The sequence below is a fragment of the Gadus macrocephalus genome, chromosome 7 (assembly GCF_031168955.1).
Source record: "Gadus macrocephalus chromosome 7, ASM3116895v1".
Classification (NCBI taxonomy): domain Eukaryota; kingdom Metazoa; phylum Chordata; class Actinopteri; order Gadiformes; family Gadidae; genus Gadus; species Gadus macrocephalus.
The window spans coordinates 21,295,003-21,311,095 of NC_082388.1; the positions used below are offsets into that span (position 1 = coordinate 21,295,003).

General features: G+C 46.7%; 1 protein-coding gene across 3 annotated transcripts in view; it reads left to right on the forward strand.

Annotated features, from left to right (window-relative positions):
• Positions 1–16,093, forward strand: part of camkk1a (calcium/calmodulin-dependent protein kinase kinase 1, alpha a) — a 52,393-nt gene that overhangs the window by 29,042 nt on the left and 7,258 nt on the right. For all 3 annotated transcript variants that reach the window (XM_060057343.1, XM_060057345.1, XM_060057344.1), the window contains exons 5-13: positions 528–579; positions 861–994; positions 3,870–3,906; positions 4,304–4,325; positions 8,898–8,986; positions 11,492–11,691; positions 13,218–13,271; positions 13,615–13,688; positions 15,794–15,881. In XM_060057343.1, coding sequence (XP_059913326.1) covers positions 528–579; positions 861–994; positions 3,870–3,906; positions 4,304–4,325; positions 8,898–8,986; positions 11,492–11,691; positions 13,218–13,271; positions 13,615–13,688; positions 15,794–15,881 — 750 coding nt within the window. The remainder of the gene's footprint in view (positions 1–527; positions 580–860; positions 995–3,869; positions 3,907–4,303; positions 4,326–8,897; positions 8,987–11,491; positions 11,692–13,217; positions 13,272–13,614; positions 13,689–15,793; positions 15,882–16,093) is intronic.

Consider the following 16,093-nt stretch of genomic DNA (forward strand, 5'->3'; position numbering starts at 1 on the left):
AATTGGATAGCTTCAGTTGCATGTACTATTGACTGCTATTGTACTACTATTGAGTAGTAGGAGTACTTTACAAATGTACTCCCATCCTCTGTTGTGCATGGCAACTCAAAAGTGTTTTTTTAATTTAGATCTTTTGCCTCAGTCCATTGACATGGATATTACAAACACTCCTTACCTAACAAACACTCATGAACCACAGCTGTTTGTTGAATACTGTTCTCAGTGAGTCATAGCTCATTCAAAGGTTTGTCTGGAGTTTGTCTGACTGTTTTCCAATGAGTTCATCTTGCTATGGAAGAGGATGATACTGGCCCCTAATTATTGGTTGTGTTTCTTCAAATAACCCCACCGCCCGAGGTTTTAATGGGAGTTTGGTGGAAGCATTATCCCATGGTTATTTATCAGTGGGGTTAAACAATGTGTCTTGTCAGCTTCTACAAGTCTGAATTGTCAAGTCTCACTTGCTCTCTCACTTTAAAATTGTCTCACTCTTGCTCTCTCTCTCTCCTTCTCTCCCTCTCTTCCAGGCCATGAAGATGGTATCCAAGAAGAGGCTGATTAAACAATGTGGTTTTCCACGTATGTTTATTCTATTATATACTTTTCTATTCTGTTAATGTTTTATTCTGTTGTTATTCTATTGCGTTTGACTCTGTGCCTTCAACTTTGAACAGTTTAAATATTTTGGTATTTCATCTATCTTAGAAATGTAATTACGTGTGTGTTTGTATGTGTGTGTGTGCACACATGTGTATATGCGTGTGTTTGTGTGTGTGTGCGCTTGTGCGTGTTTGTGTGTGTGCGCTTGTGCGTGTTTGTGTGCGTGTTTGTGTGTGTGTGTTCGTGCACGTGTCCGGCAGGTCGTCCACCTCCAAGGGGACCCAAAGCCGCCCTGGGCCAACAGCCCAAGATCCTGGGCCCCCTGGAGAGAGTGTATCAGGAGATCGCCATCCTGAAGAAGCTGGACCACCTCAACATAGTGAAGCTGGTGGAGGTGGGCCCCCTATTGCTCTAGTCATCGTGCTAGTATAGCTAGAGCGCTACTATAGCGATGGTATATAGTGTGGCCATTACCGGTGTTGTGTTGAGTCGTTAGACGTCACAGCTCGGCACCGCAGCATCGTTTAATGAGCCTTCCGGGCCTGCTTTCAGGGCTCAAGTTTCTGAAAAATAGCAAACAGAAGTGTGACTTCGGATCAGTTACGTGTTACAAACGACAAAGACAGGATGTTAAGTCCATCCGATGGCTTTTTCCAAACAAAGCAATCGCCAAGCTTAAATGAACTGGCGTGTGCCGCTGTCAACTCAACAATAGCGTCAGTCTTGGGGCATTACTTGTTTTCTGACGTTGCCAAATTGAATGTTGAATTTAATTTGTATGCGCGCCCTGTGGAGCACACAACGGTGAGTTTACGTGATTGGCTGATGGCCATGGGACTCCATTTTCACTGGAGCCCTGGCGCCACTTCAGAAAACTGTCTAGCCATGTCTCACAATAACAGAGACTCAACTATCAAAGTAATGGGCTTGCTTCATTTGGCATTCTGACTCATGGCGAGTCACTCTGGAGTCACTTTCATTAAAAAGCGACTGACTAGCGCAAAGTCACGGTCTGTCACGCTGGGACCCATTTAAAAGTTCCACTGAAAGTATATCTTCCACTGGGCGTCAGAGAGGGTTTCGCTCGCGGGCTTACAAGGGCCAGAGCCTGCACTCTGCAGAAGAGCACGCCAACCCTAGCTGTAGGACATCCACGCTGGACCGCCTTTGTCTGTGTCCACAGGGACCCACTGTTAGGGTAGAGTTGATGTCTGATGCAGAGAGACAGTGGGGGGGAGGGAGAGAGAGGGGGAGAGAGGGAGAGAGAGAGAGAGATCCCGGGCTTGACCCTCATGGCGGAGCCAGCGGGGGGTCCTGAGAGGGTGGATGAAGGGGGCTTGTGAGGAGAAACAGCCAGTGAGGAAAGCCTCTGAATGGTGAGGACATTAAAATGTAAGCGCCGTGAAGACTTCTTCAGTTAGGTTGGGCCACATTAGCCCTCTTACCCCCCCGGGCTCTTTCCGATGGAAGATGGATGAGCACCATCACGTGCAGGCACGCGCACACACAGCCATTACTGGCAGAGCTCTATTTGTCGTATTTGGTCACCAACCTGCTCGCTGAAGGAACGTGGGCAACTCCATCCTCCCTCTCTCAATCTCTCTCTTTCTCTCCCTCCCCAGATAAAATAGAGGGACTCTGTCTTTGTCTCTCCCTCCATCTCTTTCTCTGTCTCTCTGTCTCTGTCTCTGTCTCTCTATCTCTCTCTCTCTCTCTCCCTCCCTCAAACTCTTTCTCTCTCTACCTCTCTCTCTATCCCTCTCTCTCGGCTTAGTTACACTGTTCTAATGGTTGGATTGCATTCATTATTGCTAGTGAGTCCAGTGAGACTGCAGTCCAGCCAATCTAATTAGCAATAGCAATTTATGGTGTGTTTTTTTTTTTTCTTCTGGGCAGCAAACGGTTGATAGCCCACGCAGAGTGGGGGAAAGATTGAACATGATTTGCTGATTTGTCACGGAAGGCTGGACAGAGCCAATCTACTTCTCTCCATATCACGGCCCTTCATATGTACTGGATGCTGATTATGAATGTCATTCATTCTTGTTTTAGTTTATTTTGGCTGTTGGCTCAGTGATGATCTCTTTGTAGCTCATCACAGAGAGCACAGCGAGGGATACGACGGCGATTAGCGACAATAGTTTGGACAACGATCAAACAAACGCGTTTACTCACAAAAAATGTCCACAAATCAATCTGAAAAAAGAAAAGCTCTGAGGCTTTCGGGGGGGGGGGGGGGGGAAAGCAGCTCAGCGGCAGGTGTGCGATCAACGCGCTGTATTTACTCTTCAGCAGACAAACTGCTGCTATTCCTTCACAGCGCTAGTCCCCGCCGGCTTCCTCGAACAAAAGCCGGTCCCACAACAAGGACTTCCTCTCCCTCTTTCGGCCCCGTCCGCCTCCCCCGTGGGCCGTGGCGAGATCCCTGAGCTGGGCTGCGACTCGGAAGCGAGCGTCGACACTCTGTCGCTATAACAAGCTCCTGATGGACCGCTGCCTTGTGCTTTGTGTGTTGCTGAAGAGCAGAGGACATGGAACAACAACACCGCCACCACCACACTGTTTTTATTGAGATAACCCCCCCCCCCCCCGGGGCCAATACAAAATATATTCCTCTCACGCCTCTGTGTTGTATTTATCAGCGGAGTCCAGTTCAGTCATAGATCGCACCCGACAGAATGGAAGTGTTTGTCTGCATGGGCACCAGACAGGAAATGTGTGGTTGCTATTTGATAACCCCCCCCCCCCCCTTAGTAATTGCATCGTTTGTCATGTTTTTGTTTTTGGATGCAAACTCCGCCCTGGGCAGCTTCATTATGGTGTCGTCCATCTTGAGCAAATGGAGTGAGACATTAGCATTCTAGCTCAAGTCAAACGGTCACAATACACATACGGCACACAGCCTCACTTGGGGAGGAGTTCACCTGATGCTTCCCATTCGGAGGAATCCTAAATTTACACACGTTTCAGACGGAGGCGTCCCAGCGGAAGCCGTGAGGGTTGTATTCCGTCGTACTATTGACTAGCTTAATGGGATGCAATTGATGGAGGGGGGGGGATCAGTCAGCAGATACCGTTGACATTGGGATACATCCGTGATATAAATACCTTCTGCCAAAGAAATCGATGTGTCCACAGAATCCGTTCATAGTAGACGTATGAATTGGATTGGCGCAACAGCAACTGCTGGAAAACATTATATAATCGTGTTGTACTTTGAGATAGTGATCTGTGCTTTATTTTAATGGGTTTTACTGTCACCCCTGTAGGTGTTGGATGATCCTGCTGAAGACAACCTTCACATGGGTAAGTCCACCGTTCTTTCCTTCTCTGTAGTTCTCTCTCTCTCTCTGTCTCTGTCTCTGTGTGTGTCTCTCTCTCTCTCTCTCTCTCTCTCTCTCTCTCTCTCTCTCTCTCTCTGTCTCTGTCTCTGTCTCTGTCTGTCTCTCTCTCTCTCTCTCTCTAATATGGATCACCTCTGAGAGGTCTAATGCATGATGCACTTCCTCCATTAGTGCTGCCAGGTCACCGTCCTCTGACTCCACCTACGCTTAATGTGACTCATTGTATTGAACCTGGCCTCTCGCCGGTGAGGCATCTGTGTTATGGTTCTGCTGAGACGTTGGGCCGGGCGGTCAACCTCAATTGGATAAATTGGTGCGGCGTGCTCACTGTGCTTCTCTTCTGCTCCCTTCTCCCTCAGTATTTGAGCTGATGCGCAAGGGGTGAGTAGAGAACCTGTTCCCTTTCTTAATGAGTCAATACTGTAGCCCTGTGGCTCTTCCTCTCTCTCTCTCTCTCTCTCTCTGGTTGCTCTCCCTGTGCTGTCATTTAACCTGGCTCCAATCACCCTAACCAACCCCCATACATTCAATCATGCATTCATACATATATACATACATCCTCTCATCAATCCATCCCTCATCCATCCAACCAATCAACCAATCATCCATCCATTCATCCCTCCATCCAACTAACCAACATACATATCTTTGTCAATCCGTCGATCATTCCTCCTCCCAATCAATCGTCCTTCCGTTGCTCATCCATTCATCCCCTAATCCAGTGGTTCCCAAACTTTTTTTCAGGGGACCCCCTTTTGGACTTGAGACTGTTTTCGCGACCCCCCGCCCCGCGTGACAGCACCCCCCCCCCCCCCCCCCCCCCAACTTAGTGCATAATAATAATGTTCAAAATCATTATTATTATTATTATTATTATTATTATCATTATTATTATGCAGTAGTAATCATCACCATTATTATTATTGTTATTTTTAATAATGTTATTATTACTATGTAATATAAATCTTCAGAGACAGCCATGTAAATATGCAAATATAGCCTTTTGGCTTAAGTTTTATTATAAAACAATAAAAAAAATATTCATGACAGTCAATGATAAACAGTACCCCCACAACCCATCCCAGAACATATAATATTTTTCACCTTGTAGCAATATATGTATATACCGGTATATTAAAAAAATCAATAAAAAAAAAATCAATACCTCCTCCCTGGCCCACCCCAAAACCATTAATAGTAAAGCATCAACAATTGGTCAGTAACAATATAACAATACTAACCCAATCCCCACCCCGAAAAGTTGTTTTTTTCAGTGACTTGGGTGTGCTTGCCTTTCTGCACAAAGTTTTTGAAATCTTGGTGACAGCTTTGAGATTGCCACTCTCAGTTCACTTTCAATGTCCAACCTTGACCTGTATTTGTTCTTGATGGAGGCCACTGCAGAAAAGCCTACCTCGCAAAGGTAAGAAGTGGCAAAAGGGAGAAGTATGGACACAGCCTTTCCACCCAGCAACGGATAGTCTTTCTCCACTCCAACCCAAAAGGCAGGCAGTGACTTGGCCCTAAACTGCTGTTTTAATCCTATGTCTGAAGTGACGTCAATGAACTGCTCCTGTTCAGCGACACTGAGGTGAGCAGGTGTCCTTCCACTGAAGGGGTCTGTTAGCCATTCGTAGTGTGCCACTGCATCGGTTGTTGGGAAGTATTTTTGAAAATGCAGTTGGAGGGCAGAGATGTGGGACTGAACGCATGTCAAAATGGAGTTCTGACATCCTGTAGTTTCCAGAAAGGCATGTAAGTTCTGAAACGAGTCTGTGTGTCCCTCCTCCAGTCTCTGCCCCCACAGTTCCAGTTTCTTCGAAAAGGACTGCATTTTAGCAGCAAGTTGAGGGATGTGGGTGCTGGGTCCTTGCATCTGGAGATTCAACTCGTTCAATTTCTGAAAAACATCGCTAAGATATGCAAGTGCCAACAGAAAGTGTTCGTCATTGTATCTAGTCGCAAGGGCATGGCCCTCCTCCTCGAAAAAAACGCGAATCTCCTCTCTCAACTCAAACACCCGGCTTAACACTTTCCCACGCGAAAGCCATCGCGCATCACTGTGGAACAGGACGGCCGTGTGCTTGGAGCCCATCTCTCCGCACAGCGCTGCGAAAAGCCTGGCTTTCACCGGGCGCGTCTTGATGTAATTGACCGTCGCAATTACGTCGGTCATGACAGCATTCAGGTCTGGACTCAGCTGTTTTGATGCAAGCGCTTCGCGGTGAATCATACAGTGAGTCCATTGTACGTTGGGGGACGCACCTTTGATGAGCGCTTGCAGTCCACTGCGCTTCCCAGCCATAGCCTGAGCCCCATCTGTGCACACTCCAACACAACACTCCCATTTCAAATTTGCCCCTCGTATGTAAGTGTCAATCATTCGGAAAAGTTCGTTAGCAGTGGCTCTTGTTTTCAGCTCTTTGCAGAAGAGAAGATCCTCTCTCATGTCCCCCGAATCGATGAAACGTATGTACGTGATCAATAAACAGTCCTTGTTGCTGTCAGTAGCTTTGTCTACCTGCAGCGCAAACCAAGTGCTAGCACGAACTCGGTCAGTCAGCTGTTCTTCAATGTCCTCAGCCATGTCGTGTATACGCCTGCCGACGGTGTTGTTTGACAGAGGAATTGATTTCAGGCCTAATTTGTTCACTGTTGCCTCATCTCCCATGGTTCTAACTATTTCAATCACGGCGGGCAGGATCACCTCCTCGCCATCTGTGTGAGGCTTCTTTGCCTGTGCTAACAGGTAGCTAATTTTATACGAGGCGAGCTGTGCATTGGCAGTTGTAGATGCTAATTTCGTGAAAGACCTACGCTGTGCCCGAACTTTTAAAAGGTGTTCTCTAAAAAAATCAATCTGCTTGTTTTTATGTTCGGGGTGTGTTGTCTCCAAGTGGCGCTTTAGTTTGTTCGGTTTTAAACTTTCAACCGCTAGCACCTTCAGGCAGAGAAGGCACTGCGGCCGCTCCTCAGCTCCCACCATCACACTGGTAAACCCCAGTCCCACGAAAGCATCGTCAAACCTCCTTGTCTTGGCTAGGGTCGGTGTCCTCGATGATATGCCGGGTGGTGGCGTCGTCGCAGCAGCAGCAGCAGCCTTTCTTTTTTGACCGAGTGCGAGAAATTTCTCCATCGTGAAATCAACGAGATAGAATTATGGTCGTCGCTGAGGAAAACTGAATCACTGAATTAATCAATGCGGGCCGATTATCAGACTGACGTTCGATGGCGGGACAAACCGACAAATATAGAATCAAAGGGTGGGGTTACAGGGGGTTCTTTTCAAAGGTGGATTTCTCTCTGCAAAGTGGCTGTGCATTAAAAGCCTATTCTGACGCCAGTATTTTAATATAATGTTTCATATAATTATTCGTATATATATATATATATATATATATATATTTTTTTTTTTATATGCAAACTGGCCCATCTCTCCGCGACCCCCCTGACGGTGCTCCGCGACCCCCAGTTTGGGAACCGCCTAATCCATCCAGTCCGCAATCGACACATCCACCATTCAATCATACATTCATGCATTTATTCATGCATGCATCCTCATCCACCACCAATCCATTTACCCATCCATGCAGCTCCATGTTACTATCCAACAGAGCTAACTGATATTTCCAACAGGTTTTTTTTTTTATAATCCACTATGTGTCATGTTCTCCTCGTAACATCTAACCCCACAATCAGCCCAACCAGCTGTTGGCTGTCAAACACCGCCTCGGAGATATTTAATTAAAATGGGTGTTTTAGGTTTGCTCACTCCATATATGAGAGAGAGAGAGAGAGAGAGAGAGAGAGAGAGAGAGAGAGAGAGAGAGAGAGAGAGAGAGAGAGAGAGAGAGAGAGAGAGAGAGAGAGAGAGAGAGAGAGAGAGAGAGAGAGAGAGAGAGAGAGAGAGAGAGAGAGAGAGAGAGAGAGAGAGAGAGAGAGAGAGAGAGAGAGAGAGAGAGGCTCTGAATAGATCAAAGGTATAGATTAGGTCAAATAAGCACTTTATTAATGCCAGAAGAGAAGTGAGGATAATGTCACATTACTGTTTAAAACGAATTACACATGCACGCGCACGCTTTGACACGCACACATGTGCAGGCACGGACACGCACGTGAACACACTGAAAAGCTTATTTTCATCTGAGGACTGAGGCAGCTCAGAGCGAATGCCAAGTCCCATTTCCCCGTGGGTACGGCCTGCTGCACCTGCCTCAATAATACACCAATAATCTCCCATTGTCTGGCGGGCTTGAAAGATTAATATTGAGTGAGTGCAATTAAAAGCTGTTCCCCGCTGAACCCCAGCACCACAAAGCATTTTATTATTCTGAGACAACTTTATTCTTTGCATATCCATTACACCTGCAGGGGGCAAACGTAAGAACGAAACAAAAAACCCTGAAAACTGTAATTCAGTGGCTTTCCCTTTCTTTTTCTCTATAGTGAGGGAATGGAGCATTCTCCTTTCAGCTCAATGTGACGCCAGGTTTTAGGATTATGCCAGCATATGAACCATTAGCACCCATCATGGACATTATTGGTGTGACATTACAGCATGCCAACAAATAGATATAATTCAAATGTTACATTTTGTCCGTTGCATGTCCCTTTTTATTTTAGTTATGAATGGGTTCCTTTCTTTTATATACATAAAATTATGTTTAATATATTTACGGGTGATATTACAGAACTAAACTTAATGCCTACCTGTGGTACCCACACAAATTAATTCATATCGCTACATAAGAAAAAAGGGAATAAAATAAAGTCGACGTGTTTTGTCCGATTGCTCATGATTTGACATGGAGGGTAGGACTTTTTCCAATCATGGTTCAGATTGCGTTTGAAATGTATGAATAGTTCTGTTAACGAACACTACTGCTCTTATTTTATTTTTCATTTATTTTTCTCTGTCCTTCTATCTGACCTGTTGCCTGCTGGGACGTGTAGTCCAGTGATGGAAGTGCCAACCGAAACCCCTTTCTCCGAGGAGCAGTCAAGGCTATACTTTCGAGACATCATCCTGGGCATTGAATACCGTGAGTACCCGACACCAGCAGAACCAGGGACAGCAGCCCTGTTGTTGTTGTTGTTGTTGTTGTCGACAGCGCATTAGACAGGGCCACGTGTAGATCGCTGTCCCTCCCTGTACATCCCTGACTTAAAGCACAGCATAAGGAATCGACTTTAATGAGGTGACGATTGATTACATGTTATCCCTCGATGTGTCCGTGTTTGAATCTGCAAGTTATATTTCAGGGCAGTACTCATTTCTGTGTCCCTTCATAAACCAGTCTCTCCCATTACGGCCACGCAGCCCAGACGTTTCCAGCACCGTAGTTATAGTGGCTGAAACAAGTGTAACAGCGTGACTGCGAGAGAGAGACCTCCAGCAACCTCTCCTCCAGCAACCTTCACACAGACTTCTCGTAAATATGTGTGACTTAGAACTACAACACAAAGAAGCTAGAGTCTGTGGAAGAAAGAGAGAGAGAAAGAAATGTCTAAACCTCACTATGTGAAATATTCATTCAGTCTCGTGTTTTCTTTGTCATCGATACACCATTCATCGACAAACTCTTCAAACCCCTGAATAACGGGAGCCTCGCCGTCGCGAGCTCTTCAACAAAGCGGTTCATACCAGATGTTCCTAGGCTGTGAGTCATGGCTGGCGACCCCGCCGGGCTCCGTCTGCTCCATGGGCCGAGGGGAACCACTGTTCCAGACCGTTGTGGACATTGGATGTCCCCGGCAAAGTGGGGGGGGGGTGGGGGGTGGGGGGATTGGTTAGGCCCTGGCTGATGGTGTCTGGCACAAACCTAATCAGCATTGACCCGGCCGGTTAATGAAGGGCGGGTCCTCGGGCTGTCTCCTCATTTACACGAGTGGACCCTGAGCCCTAACGATCCGCTCCGGATCAATCCGGGCGCTTTCCGTGTTTGGAGAGCCCATCTCAGGGGAGCGGAATGAATGAAGCCGTCGCCTTCCTCTCGACGGACGGCCGACGCCAACAGAGCGATCCCTTCTCATTTCCTCAGCCCTCTGATACCAAGGCTCTAATCCTATTTAATGACTCTCTTAGCAATGAGCTGGGTTTAGCTGTAGAGTGAAAGGGCCCCTATTATACTACCAGGTGTGAGGGTGAGCCACCATTACGTGCCTGTTCGAAATCAGACCTGCCCTGTGACTTGGTACCATCACAAGCGGGAGAGGCCATCTCGATGGATGATGGATAGATAAGCCTACTTTCTGCATTCCTCTGGGAAGGCTCATAGACTATCCAGCATACATCTGGGTGGAGTCTCCCTCATCTGAGGTCACTGTGTGTAACAGGGCAGGGCTGCGTTTGAAACGCCTTTCAATGGTTGATCACACTCACACCTGGTGGTGTAACGCATGGGCCTTTAGTACGGGAGCCGGGGTAGATCCTCTGCAGGCACTGCCGTGCCTCTTGTCTCCGTGTCAGAAACCAGTTGCTAGGCGTTCAAGGCCCTGATCAAGAGCACTGCATTAGCACAGAGACGTCTCGTGCTTTCGAACTCCAGCTCCGTTCGAAAGCCTGTGTACGCTTTAAATGTGTAAACATTATATAATAACATGAAAAATCCTATTGGCCGAATCTATCCATGTTCATACAACAACTTCACCTCACCGGTGACGTGGAGCGTTTGACCTGACATGATTGCGTTGTCATCTCCAGGGCTCAGTTGATCTAAGTCAGGTCAACTCGAACCGTCGTCTTATTATCAGGAACACGGGGTGATTCTCAAGGCCCGTTATCGTGTTGAGTGTTTCATCTCTGATTAGACCCCCGCGACCCTCAGACACGAGGGCGCCCTCGGGGGGGGGCTCGGCGGATTGCTGCGGGTTAAGCCTCCCAACACTTCCAACGCGACTGCCGCTAAGTGGCTGAAGGCTTAAGCAACAACGGAAGGGTGAACAACCCTTAAGCCTCTGACTCTGAGCGGCTCTCCTTTGAATCGCAATGCATAGAATGTATTCATATTCATATGGCGGCGAAAATACTTTTGACAAGATTTCTATTTTTGCATCGGCGACCGCGCTGACGAAAAGCAGACATGATTGTTTGCTATTTGTTCTTTTGTTTTATTCATAATTTTTTTAAGTCAAAATGGCGACTCCGATTGAAATCCATAACTCTGGACGTCTCATCGATTAGGATGAGCGAGGGAGCGAGTGGTAGATGGAGAGTTTCAAAGATTCAAGATTCAAAGGATTTTATTTGTCACATACTCTTACAGGATCTGCAGTGAAATCTTTGTGTGACATACTCTGTATTACTTTGCTTAAAATATAAATAAAAAACAAATAGAGTATAAACATAAATAAAATATAATAGAATAAAAATATATAAATAAAAACAACATAATCTTTTAGCAGATATGAAGAATATTATAAATACATATAAAATAAAAAATGGATAAACTGGGATATTTACATTTGTATTGTGCAATATGGCCAGGGTTAAGAGAGGGAGAGAAATACCGGATTGTGAATCTTCCTCTCCTCACATGCCCTCCCAGTGCATTACCAGAAGATCGTCCACCGCGACGTCAAGCCGTCCAACCTGCTACTGGGGGACGACGGACACGTCAAGATCGCCGACTTCGGCGTCAGCAACCAGTTCGAAGGGAGCGACGCGCTGCTCTCCAGCACGGCCGGCACCCCCGCCTTCATGGCCCCCGAGACTCTGACCGACAACCGCCAGAGCTTCAGCGGGAAGGTGAGTGGGAGGATGGGGTGTGTGTGTGTGTGTGTGTGTGTGTGTGTGTGTGTGTGTGTGTGTGTGTGTGTGTGTGTGTGTGTGTGTGTGTGTGTGTGTGTGTGTGTGTGTGTGTGTGTGTGTGTGTGTGTGTGTGTGTGTGTGTGTGTGTGTGCGTGCGTGCGTGCGTGCGTGCGTGCGTGCGTGCTTGGGAGTTGTATCGGTTGTCTTGTTGCCTCTCCTACTTCCTTACCGCTGAAATGTGGGTTTTCATGCACACAGACCTCACGATTCTAAAACCATCACATTCTAGACAAGATCTGTGTGTTAATTTGGTCCGTTAGCCCGAGAAGAAGCAGAACAAAATGGCTGACGTCTGTGGATGTAGTGCCTGCACTGTGTAAAGAAAAAAGTAACAAGGTGTCAAAAAAGATAAAATCTGTTTTTAACCCAGTGAGGTTTTCGATTATTTTTCATTTTTCAGACTTATCTCCCCCATAGTGTTCCACCTATGATGTGAATCAAATGTAGCTTGCCGACTTCGCTCACTAGCGCTGGTTTCCCTTAACGAACAGCCTCCTGTGTAGTGCAGCAGTATCTCTCCCCCGTCAGTCCAGCCAGAAATCACTCCAGACTGCAGTGTTCTTATGTAATCAGCAGCACACCATCATCTTACACAAGACGCCTTTGCCGGCTCCTGTCTCTATTGGCCACGAGCGGGGGCTGCCTGATTTGATAGATCTGGACACCGACAGAACCTCGCAGGGCTGGCGAACAGCTCTTTCAAACGGCAGACTTTGATTCACAAAGATTTTTCACAGAAACTATAATTTATTATTGTATAACGAAACGATCGAACTAGATTGGAATGCATTTTTTACTATACGTTACATATTTTAAGGAACATACTAATCAACATCAACTATTACTACGGCAACGGAAGTGACCTGTAATCACATCTCCTCCACGTGATCATCCTCCTGCCAGACGACATGTGTGTTGGTGTTAGTCTAGTGTTGGTGTTAGTCTGCACTTTATTGATGCGTGGGTCTGGGGGCTCTCTGTTCCATGTCCCTCAGCATCACATGGATAATGAGAGGGGGAAAGGATTGATTGGCCCTTATCCATGCTACCTGAGCTTGCGTTCCCCCTCGGGGAATCCCAATGGAGCGATAGAACTCGTGTGTGTGTGTGTGTGTGTGTGTGTGTGTGTGTGTGTGTGTGTGTGTGTGTGTGTGTGTGTGTGTGTGTGTGTGTGTGTGTGTGTGTGTGTGTGTGTGTGTGTGTGTGTGTGTGTGTGTCTTTATGGGTGCATGCGCCCGTCTGTGTTTATGTATGTGTATATATATAAACATAAACGTGTGTGTGCACCTGTGTGCTTGCATATGCGTGTTTTCTGCGCTGTGTTTGTGTGAGCGTCTGAATGTTGGTGCGGGTGTGTACGGGTGCCTTCACACGCCTGTGTATATGTATGTGTATTCCTGTATGCGTGTGTGTATGTTTCACACCCACGTTGACCCTGTCTGTTGGCTCCTCTCCCCCGCCAGGCACTGGACGTGTGGGCCATGGGCGTGACCCTCTACTGCCTGGTCTTCGGCAAGGCAAGTCCCTTCCTCTTCCTCCTCCTCTTCCCCCTCTTTCCTCCAGCCCACCGCCTCAGCACAGCCCCTTCAGCTCCGGCCCCTCCAAGCCAAGCGCCTCAAGTGGCTTTTAATGCAAGCTGACAAATGTTAGCAGCCGGCGGGGTCCTGCTCGCCTTTTGGTTCTCTCCCGGGCGACCGTCAGACGCTTTGATTTGTAGCAGTACGCACACGGCATCAGGAGTCTGCTTTAATGAGGCTCCTCCGCCGCGCTGCCCTGTTGCATGCATGTTGTACCAAGTTGTACTTCAGGGCCGCACTGACTTACTGTTTGTTTTGCCTCACCTTCCCCATGCTCCTCCAGTGTCCCTTCATAGACGAGTACATCCTGGTTTTACACAACAAGATAAGGAGCAAGAGTGTGGAGTTCCCAGACTCGTAAGTCTCCCGTCCTCCTCCATGTGACGCGCTGTTCATTCCGTGTTTAATTAATGTCTACCATTTAGCAGAGGCTTTTAAGGGAGGGACTCGCAGTGAATGTAAGTACATGTTGCTAAGGAGCTGGTAGGGGTTGGGGCATCTTACTCAAGGAGGCCTAAAGTTGTCCCTCATCTTAGCATCCGTTTTTTAGTCTGTACTAAGCAGAAAAATGATTGGTTTTTCAAAATAGAGGCAGGAGAAGCTAGTGAGCTTCTAGCGACGGCTCGGGGACCATGCAGAGATGTCATCTATTCCTCTATATCCACATGCGACTCACCACACAAAACAATACGCTGGATGCATTTACCTCACAGCACTGGTGTTTACTCGCTTGGAAACTCAACCACAACAACAACGACAGCAAGAGGAACTGCATTATCAGAACAGACCTGCGGGGGGGAAGAACTGGAGAAATAATGAATAATTCAGTTTTTTTTGGAGAGGGAGAGAGGGAGAGAAAGGGGGAGAGAGAGAGGGGGGGGGAGGGAGAGAGGGAGAGAGAGAGAGAGAGGGGGAGAGGGAGAGCGAGAGCGAGAGAGAGAGAGAGAGCGAGAGAGAGAGAGAGAGAGAGAGGCAGGCGTTGCAAGCAAAGACAAATGAGACCAGGTGCAAACACAATATGTGCGATGCAAAGAGGCTCCAGCATCCTGTTTCAGATCAGGGTGACAGGTACACAGACAGACAGACCAACGCAACACCAGGTCACATAATGGAGTGATCCGCGTGGTTTTAATCCATTACCCGGTCTCCAACCAACCCTCCTCCCACAGCACAGAGAGAGCTCCTGATGTTTTCACGGTCGTTTTATCCGATTAATATTCGCCTAATTTGGCACCCATGCAAAACATTATCGTAAATTTCCCCCCTAATGATCATTCAATCAATGAATATTGATTAAAATAAAATAATATTTTATATAATATATATCTGAAAAGGTGTCAAAGCCAAAGTCGATGTGTCCGGACTTTAACTTTCGTTATATGTTATTATATAAATGATTACATTGCTACATTTGCATGGCCTGAAGGGTTATGGTTTAGTTTAGTTCCTCTTTACTGTCCTGCAGGGGAAAATCACCTAACAGAACACAACAGTACAGTCAACTAGTAAGACAATAACAACATATTTCATTTCCCAGATCAACAGATCAAAACCAATTTTTGTGAACAGTTGTTGAACAACATCTTTGTACTTTTCTCCCTACTCCTCGACTAAATAGAACACAGTGAAGAAAGAATAAACAATAATAAAATCATCAAAATAGATCAATAAATACCAAAAACGAATAAATATGTAAAAACAACAAAACATGCAGAAGCAAAAAGGGGATCATTGGGAGAGGCTGTGTTCACCGGTTGTCGCTTTGTGGAGAATACTCTATTCTACTGCGTGCCCCTCGAGTACTCTGAAATCAATGAAGGGTTAGTTTTAGTTTCCTCTCTCGGCACCAATACGATAGGGTCTTATTACGGTCGTTTGTGAAGCCGTACAGGACGAGGTCCACCTACAGCAGAGCACAGTGGCCACGTGCACTGTGAGGTGTAAAGGAGCTTAACTCACTCGCTTTCTCAATACAGCGTAGCGTAAACCCTTTACTACGAAACCCAGGTTAAAGCTACCGTAGCCACTCTCCAGCTGATGATAAAATATGTTTTGCTATGGCACAATAACTGGCTGTCAATCTTACCTTATGATGGGATAGTTTGGGCCACATCCTGGCTCCCACAGACCTACCGCCCTGCTTTTAATCGACCAATCAATAAAATGTATTTATAGAACACTGTCCATGCGAAACATCGATACAAAGTGCTTTAACAAGATAAATACCATAAAAATAACACTACTAAACTACTAATAATCGGGGAAATGCATTGTGGGAAAATAGACGACAAGAGAAAATACATTTCTTTGTTAGAAATTATTGACTGAAAACATCTCGCTCATTTTGGAATTATTGGACACATTGGTTGTAATACTCCTCCACCATTGGTAGACAATGCCCCAACTTCCTGACGACGTCGTCCAATCAGAACTGACTTTGTCCCTTTGTCCCGCCCTCTCAGGCCAAGCATCAGCGAGGAGTTGAGGGCACTGATCCTGCGCATGCTGGAGAAGGACCCGGACGCCAGGATCACCATCCCAGAGGTTAAGGTGAGACGGCTGACCGAAGCGGGGCTGGACCCGGAGGTCCTTAAACACACTGGGTAGAGCGGGTGGCCATGTCTCTCCATGTAGGGGCAACGGAGAGAGAGAGAGCGCTCAGAGAGAGGATTTACATGGTGATGAGCTGACACTAGTGGGAGCAAAATGTTTTTTCTCCCCTCTGCTGAAACCTCCCTACGATATATCTTCTGATAGGTTGT